The following is an 8,390-nucleotide window of genomic DNA, read 5'->3' as shown; positions in this document are numbered from 1 at the left end:
TCTCATTCTTTCGGTCACTACCCAAAGCTCATGACCATAGGTGAGGGTTGGAACGTAGATGGACCGGTAAATCGAGAGCTTTGCCTTCAGGCTCAGCTCCTTCTTCACCACGACGGTCCGGTACAACGCCCGCATCACTGCTGACGCTGCACCAAACCACCTGTCCATCTCACGCTCCGTTCTACCCTCACTCGTGAACAAGACCCCGAGATACTTGAACTCCTTCGCTTGAGACAGTACCTCTCTCCCCACCCAGAGGGGGCAGTCCACCGTTTTCCGGCAGAGAACCATGGCCTCAGACTTGGAGGTGCTGACTCTCATCCCAACCGCTTCACACTCGGCTGCAAACCGCCCCAGTGAGTGCTGGAGGTCCCGGCTTGATGAAGCCAAAAGAACCACATCATCTGCAAAAAGCAGAGATGCAATTCTGAGGTCACCAAACCGGATCCCTTCCTCCCCCCGGCTGCGCCTTGAGATCCTGTCCATGAAGACCACGAACAGAATCGGAGACAAGGGGCAACCCTGGCGGAGGCCAACACCCACCGGGAACGTGTTTGACGTTGTGCCGAGTATGCGGACACTGCTCTCACTTTGGTTATATAGGGACCGGATAGCTCGTAGCAACGAGCCCGGTACCCCATACTCCCGCAGTACCCCCCACAAGACTCCCCGAGGGACACGGTCATAAGCCTTCTCCAAATCCACAAAACACATGTAGACTGGATGGGCAAACTCCCATGCCCCCTCCAGAAGCCTCGCAAGGGTAAAGAGCTGGTCCGCTGTTCCACGGCCAGGACGAAAGCCGCATTGTTCCTCCTGAATCTGCGGTTCGACAATCGGCCGGAGCCTCCTTTCCAGCACCCTGGAGTAGACTTTCCCGGGGAGGCTGAGAAGTGTAATTCCACGGTAATTGGAACACACCCTCCGGTCCCCCTTTTTGAAAATGGGAACCACCACCCCGGTCTGCCAATCCACAGGCACTGTCCCAGACCTCCACGCGACACTGAAGAGGCGTGTCAACCATGACAGCCCAACAATGTCCAGAGCCTTCAGCATCTCAGGGTGAATCTCATCCAACCCTGGCGCCTTGCCACCGGGCAGCTTTTTAACTACCTCGGCGACCTCGGCCAGGGATATTGATGAGTCTTCCCCTGAGTCTTCAGACTCTGCCTCCTCTACGGAGGACGTTTTGGCTGGATTAAGGAGTTCCTCAAAGTGTTCTTTCCACCGTCTAAGGACATCCCCAGGTCGGGTCAGCAGGTCTCCTCCCCCGCTGAACACAGCTTGGGCCAGGCCCTGCTTTCCCTTCCTGAGTCGCCTGACGGTTTTCCAGAACCTCTTTGAGGCCGACCGAAAGTCCTCCTCCATGGCCTCCCCGAATTCCTCCCATACCCGAGTTTTTGCTTCAGCGACTGCCGCAGCTGCAGCCCTTCTGGCCGAACGGTACCTGTCTGCTGATTCCAGAGACCCCTCGGCCAGCCAAGACCGAAAGGCCTCCTTCTTCAGCTTGACGGCCTCCCTCACCGCTGGTGTCCACCAGCGGGTTCTTGGGTTGCCGCCACGACAGGCACCGACGGCCTTCAGGCCACAGCTCCTACCAGCCGCGTCAACAATTGAGGCTTTGAACATGGCCCATTCGGACTCCATGTCCCCAGCCTCACCCGGGATGTTGGAGAAATTCTTCCGGAGGCGTGAGTTGAAGACCCTGCAGACAGGGGCCTCTGCCAGACGTTCCCAGTTCACCCTCACTACGCGTTTGGGTTTGCCAGGTCTGTCTAGCATCCTCCCCCGCCACCTGATCCAACTCACCACCAGGTGGTGATCAGTTGACAGCTCTGCTCCTCTCTTCACCCGAGTGTCCAAAACATGCGGCCGCAGATCAGACGATACGATAATAAAATCGATCATCGATCTTTGGCCTAGAGTGCTCTGGTACCAGGTACACTTATGAACAACTCTATGCTCGAACATGGTGTTTGTTATGGATAATCCGTGACTAGCACAGAAGTCCAATAACAGAACACCGCTCGGGTTCAGATCGGGCAGGCCGTTCCTCCCAATCACCCCCCTCCAGGTACCATCATCGTTACCCACGTGAGCGTTGAAGTCTCCCAGAAGAACAATAGAGTCCCCAGATGGTACCCCTTCCAGGACACCACCCAGAGACTCCAAGAAGGCCGGGTACTCCGAACTGCTGTTTGGTGCATAAGCACAAACAACAGTCAGAGACCTTCTCCCTGCGACTTGCAGCCGCAAGGAGGCGACCCTCTCGTTCCTCGGGGAGAACTCCAACACAGCGGCGCTCAGCCGGGGGCTTGTGAGTATCCCCACACCCGCCCGGCGCCTCTCACCCTGGGCAACTCCGGAAAAGGAGAGAGTCCAGCCTCTCTCCAGGAGTTTGGTTCCAGAGCCCAAGCTATGCGTGGAGGTGAGCCCAACTATTTCTAGCCGGTAACGCTCCACCTCCCGCACAAGCTCGGGCTCCTTCCCCGCCAGCGAGGTGACGTTCCACGTCCCCAGAGCTAGCCGCTGGAGCCGGGGGTCAGCACGCCCAGGTCCCCGCCTTTGCCTGCCGCCCGACTCTCTGTGCACCCGACCCTTATGCCTGAGTCTGCGGGTGGTGGGCCCACAGGTCGGCGGGTCCACGTAGTCTTTTCGGGCTGAGCCCGGCCGAGCCCCGTGGACAAAGGCCCGGCCACCAGACGCGCGCCTGCGTGCTCCCCTCCCGGGTCTGGCTCCAGGAGGGGGCCCCGGTTTACCCGTGCCGGGCGAGGTACACTGATTTAAATGGTCCCGCTTCATAAGGGTCTTTGAATCGCTCTTAGTCTGGCCCCTCCCCCGAGACCACTTTGCCATGGGAGACCCTACCAGGAGCTATTGCTCCCGACAACACAGCTCCCAGGATCACTGAGGCACACAAACCCCTCCACCACGATAAGGTGGCGATTCTTGGAGGAGCAAAAATAATAATAAAAGTTAATGTAGTTATGGAGGCAATTTGTAACATAAATTTATATTTCTGCTTTAAAATGTATTATTATATATTTTGTTCTATTAATTCCAATATTTTAAAGCTATTTTTTAAAAATGATTCTAAATCTATTTTTAATTGCATTAAGCCATTATTAATATATATTATAGTTATATATAAATATAATATACATTTATATATTATATTTATATATATATTATTCATTATGTATTTATTATTATTATTTTTACTTTTTCTTTATGCTTTTCTTCTTCATCATAAAAATAAAAACTTGAATTAATAAATAAAATATGATTGAAGTCACATGTTTTCAGTTCATTTACATGATTTTTTAACTCCTTCATGTTTACGTTAGTGAATGTTTGTTTGTTTGTTTGTTGTTGTGGCCCTCAGACCAACAAGGCGGTGTCTAAAGGAGACTTCCACGCGGCGAGCTGCAGCTCCCGCCGGGCGCTCTTCCTCGCCGTGCTGTCCGTCACCATCGGGACGGGGATCTACGTGGGCGTGGCCGTGGCGCTCATCGCCTACCTGTCCAAGAACCACCACTGGTGAGATTACCCATCAGCCCCGGGGCGGGGGCGTGGCCAGGGGCGTGGCCTGCAGGGACGGCCTCGGTCAGGTGATCATGGACCTCTGAACCAATCAGATCGCAGCATCTCTGAGGACTCTTTAATGAATCTTCCAGTGTGATTTTTTTCTTTTTAACTTGAATCAGTAAAGTCATTTTACAGTTTTATTATTTTTTCTAAAAGTGACTCAAACAATATTATTATTGATAAATCTCTTATATTTAAATCTGAGATGTCAGATCTCCAAATATGGATGATGATTCAACTTTTGTTGTTATCAAAAGAATAAATAAATAATAAATAAATAAATATTTTAGGACTGAAGACACTTCAGAAATCAAACGTAGAAAAAATAAAAAAATATAAAGGATTAAGTTTAGTTCTGTTACAGAAATAATGAAAGAATTCATTTTTAAATCAAGAAACATTTTGATTGATTTTCCTTCAACATAAGTAACAAAACGAATAAATGTCTTTGATGTTTATATGAATATTTTATTGATATTCATCAAAACTTTAAAAGATATTTTTCTGTTTTGTTATCATTAAAACGATTCAGTTATCAATGATTAAAAACTCAACAAACGACTGCTTTAATTAGATTTTTTTTTTAATTTGGTGCAAAATGTTGTTTTCATAAAAAAAAACAACTAATGCTAACATGCTAACAAGCTAACGAAGAAACAAACAGGAAGTGACTCATTAAAGAAAGTTAAAAAAAAAAAAACACACTGGAAGTGAAATTTAACACAAAGAGACTCCGGATCACTGGAACTGGATCACTGGAACTGGATCAGTAGAACTGAATCACTGGAACCGAATCACTGGATTACTGGAACCGGATCAGTAGAACCGGATTACTGGAACCGGATTACTGGAACTGGATCCGGACTGAGTGGTCCTGGTGTCAGGACTGGGTCGAGACTCTATTATATTGTTATTATTATTATTATTATTGTTATAATTATTATTATTATTATTATTGTTATAATTATTATTAAAGCGTCTCAGTTCAGGTTTTGTGAATCAAACAAATCGTCAAATTGTTGGTTTGTGATGCGTGTTGAAGCAGCTCTCTGATTGGTGGAAAGGGTGAGGACCAGAACCAGGATCAGAACCAGAACCAGGACTTAGCGACTGTCAGACCTGCTGCAGGAGAATCAGACGTTCTGTGAAGAGTCTGGTTTAGGCGTTACAGAGTTCCTTTGAGCTGCTTTGAAAGAAGCCTGAAGTCACGGTAACCCTGGTGACCCTGGTGTCCCTGGTGACCCCGCCCGCACCGAAACCGGCAGGTCAGAGATCAGTTTACAGGAAGTTTAATTCAAATCAAAACAGGAAAGTTAAATTATTTAAGTTCTTTCTCTTTTTTTCCATCTTGGCAGCTTGAAAACTGTAAAAACTAAACTAAAGGGCTGCAACACACACACACACACACACACACACACACTTCCTGCCCAGCTGCTTCCTGATTGGTTGGTATCTTCGTGTTAATTTAAATGCTTGTTGAATTAAATGTCGTGTTTCCACTGAAATGTTTGTGTCATTTATCCATAAATAATGTTTACTGGACCTTCACAATAAAAGCCCGTCACATGAGCTGAGTCATCGCTGTACTGAGCGCGCTCAGTGGAACCACAAATAAACTGTCATTATGTGAAATACAGTGAAAGGCTCAAAGTTATGAGACCAAACCACTAAACATCCTTTTTTATATCTATATAACGTTATATGTCACAACTGAACGTGGACCCGAACCCAAATGCACGACTCAGACAAAGTTTACAAATAAACTATCCTTTATTTAGGAAAAGTAACAAAGAAAAATCGCTCTTGCTGAGGAAAATCAAAAAAACTACACGAGAAAACAAAGATCACTCACTAAGAGGAACAACAACAAAAAATCACTCAAGAGAGGAAAAACACGAAGGCTACAAAGTATCAAAATAACATGAAGCAAAGTGCCAAGCAAAGTGTCAAAAAATACAAAACCTGACGTGGACAAGATTCAAGGAAATGGCTGGCGTGGGTCTTACTGTTTCACGAGACAAGACGAACTGGCACAGGACAAGGGGGAACACAGGCTATATATACACACACACAAGGTAATGGGGAACAGGTGGGAACAATCAGGGCCGGGCAGACAATCAGACTGGTGACACACGAGGAAGGGCAAGTGACCTGAAACGAGAGGAGAGTTAATTTCCAAAATAAAACAGGAAGCCACGAGACAACATGGACACAGGACAAAACATATAACACAATTTCTTGGACATGACAGTTATATATAACTTTATTGACTCGTTGCCGTGGATACGGCTCGCCTTGTTAGTGACCTGTCAATCAAAGGTAGCCCCGCCCCAAATCATATGATTCCTTATCTTCTATTTTCTTCTAAATGGGGCCATTATTTCCAGGTTAGTCTTTTAGTTGTTGTTGTTTTTACTCAGGTATACTTGAGTATATTTATTGTATATTTAGTTCCTCTCTTCTTTGTGAAAGATAATTAATAACGGAGTGAGATTACTGTTAAGTGTTATGATTTAACGGCGCTCTTACTCTAATAACAACAGTAATAAATAGTAGAATGTTTACGGTACAGAAAGAGGATGTGACCTTATTCAGTTTGGTGCCGATGTTGTTGTTTGTGTGTTTGTACTGCAGCCGTGATGAAGAGAGCACGGAGACAATAAATAACAAAAGAGGTTAAAAAAGACTGAGAATGTTCTACTTATCTTCCATACGCAGCAGAGGACTCAATATAATCCTCCTCATCAGGTTATGGGCCCAGGCAGAGTTGGACGATAGCATGAAGACGTTTAATGGGAAGTTTTACACAAAGCTTCTATGGACTATGTAAACCAGGGATGGGCAACTGGAGGCCCGGGGGCCGCAGAGGGCCCGCACCCTCACCTGAAGCGGCCCTCAGTACAACTACATGCATTTGAGGAAGAAATATGTTAAGTTACTGTAAACAAATTAAAAATGTCAGTTTCATCATATCTGGTGAAGTGCACGCTCCTATCTGTGGCGCCCTGCAGCATTTAAGTTGCCCATCACTGGTATAAGTGAACCAACTTGGAAATAAGTGAACATTTTAAACTCTGAAGAAGTTTAAGCGACATATAACGTGAAAGTCAATGAAGATAACAAGCCAGTGCAGAAAAAAAGGCCAAAGTACAATTGGCGCGTCGACAGAATGGCAAACAGCAGCAGGAACCGAAGATAAGTCTGACCTTTGGAAAACACGATTTCTAGTTCATTTACACATTCTGAAGCTGAACGGGACTATCCTAAACGAGCCAAATGGTGGAGCTAACCCTAACCCCAGCAAAAAGGCACAGCAGAGAGAGGTTGGCGACCCCTCTACAACAAACTGTTAGATAGTAAGTTACCAAATTAGTTATGGGACTATGCTGTGCAGACAGCAGCCTATGTTAGGAACAGCTGTTCACTGGTAAAACACCAAACATATCCAAACTGCAACAATCTGGGTCAAAGTGTTTGGCTTACAAGCAAGAGAAAGAGAAGTTAGACTCCAGGAGTGATTTCTGTTGGCTATGACAGAACCAGTCCAGCTTACCTTGTGGACTATCCAGAGAGAGTTCAGAAAGGCAGGTTGGTGAAGTCCACAACAAAAACAGCCAATGAACAAGAAACACAAACATCTGAGTCACACAGAGAATATAATGATCCCCAACAACAACCAGGTCAAGACTTAATCTTTCTGCAGATGGATGTGAAAACCACATCCTTGCACGCACCAACTGACTGTGAGCTCCTTATAGAGCAACCAGAGGGTTATGAGAAAAAATCAGAAAATGGTGAAAAGCTAGCATGCAAGTTGCACAAGTCTCTCTATGGTTTAAAGCAGTAACGCTATGTTACATACATGTGTGACTGAGAATGGTTTTGTACAGAATCCTGCAGATCACCATGTGTATCAAGGGACAAACACAGTGGAAAAGTGATGTTACTTGTATGGGTTGATCATCTCATCACTGCAGAGGGCGTTCTCAACAGTGTGAAGATGATCCTCACTGGAGGGTTTGAAATAGAAGATCTGGGGAAATAGAAGCATTTTCTGGGAATAGATTTCAACCAAACAGATGTCGGGTTAAGATGTCACAGAAGAAATATGTGAACAAAATATTGGAGAGATCCAGAGAGACCCCATGTGAGTACTAAGAAGAGATCAGAGACCCAAGAAAGTCCAGAGAGGTGCTGGGAAGTTTAATTTACTTATCCACATGCACAAGACCAGATATCACTTTTGTGGTCAGTAAACTCTCTCAACATTCTGGTGAACTGACAGAAGAACACTGGAACACAGTAAAACATGTCTGAAGATTTCTCAAAGGTGCAGCAGAACAAGAGTTCAGCTTTAAAAGGAGTGAGACAGAGAAACTAGGTCTGCTGACTGGCCATCCGATGGAACAGGTAGGCGTCATTGTGCATGGTCCAAACATATTGATTATATTGTTAACAGAATGGGAAGAGGGTCGTAATGGTAAAATAAGTCGTAATGGCTGGATGGGGTCGAGGTCAGGGCTCTGTGGGGGCCAGTCAAGTTCTTCCACACCCAACTTATAAAACCATCAAACCATCAAACCACCAAACCATCAAACCATTGAACCATCGAACCATCAAACCATCAAACCACCAAACCATCAAACCATCAAACAATCAAACCATCAAACCATTGAACCATCGAACCATCAACTCATCAAACCATCAACTCATCAAACCATCAACTCATCAAACCATCAAACCATCAACTCAGCAAACCATCAACTCATCAAACCATCAAACATCAACTCATCAAACCATCA

The 8,390-nt window shown here is 45.7% G+C and overlaps 1 protein-coding gene across 1 annotated transcript in view; it reads left to right on the top strand.

The window, feature by feature from the left end:
* Positions 1-4,157, top strand: part of LOC131993100 (synapse differentiation-inducing gene protein 1) — an 8,401-nt gene extending 4,244 nt beyond the window's left edge. Inside the window, 1 exon segment of the mRNA XM_059358832.1 lies at positions 3,386-4,157. Coding sequence (XP_059214815.1) covers positions 3,386-3,544 — 159 coding nt within the window. The 3' untranslated portion in view covers positions 3,545-4,157.
* Positions 4,158-8,390: the final 4,233 nt, after the last annotated feature.

The sequence above is a fragment of the Centropristis striata genome, chromosome 20 (genome assembly GCF_030273125.1).
Source record: "Centropristis striata isolate RG_2023a ecotype Rhode Island chromosome 20, C.striata_1.0, whole genome shotgun sequence".
Classification (NCBI taxonomy): Eukaryota; Metazoa; Chordata; class Actinopteri; order Perciformes; family Serranidae; genus Centropristis; species Centropristis striata.
This window is presented reverse-complemented; position numbering and strand designations above follow the sequence as displayed.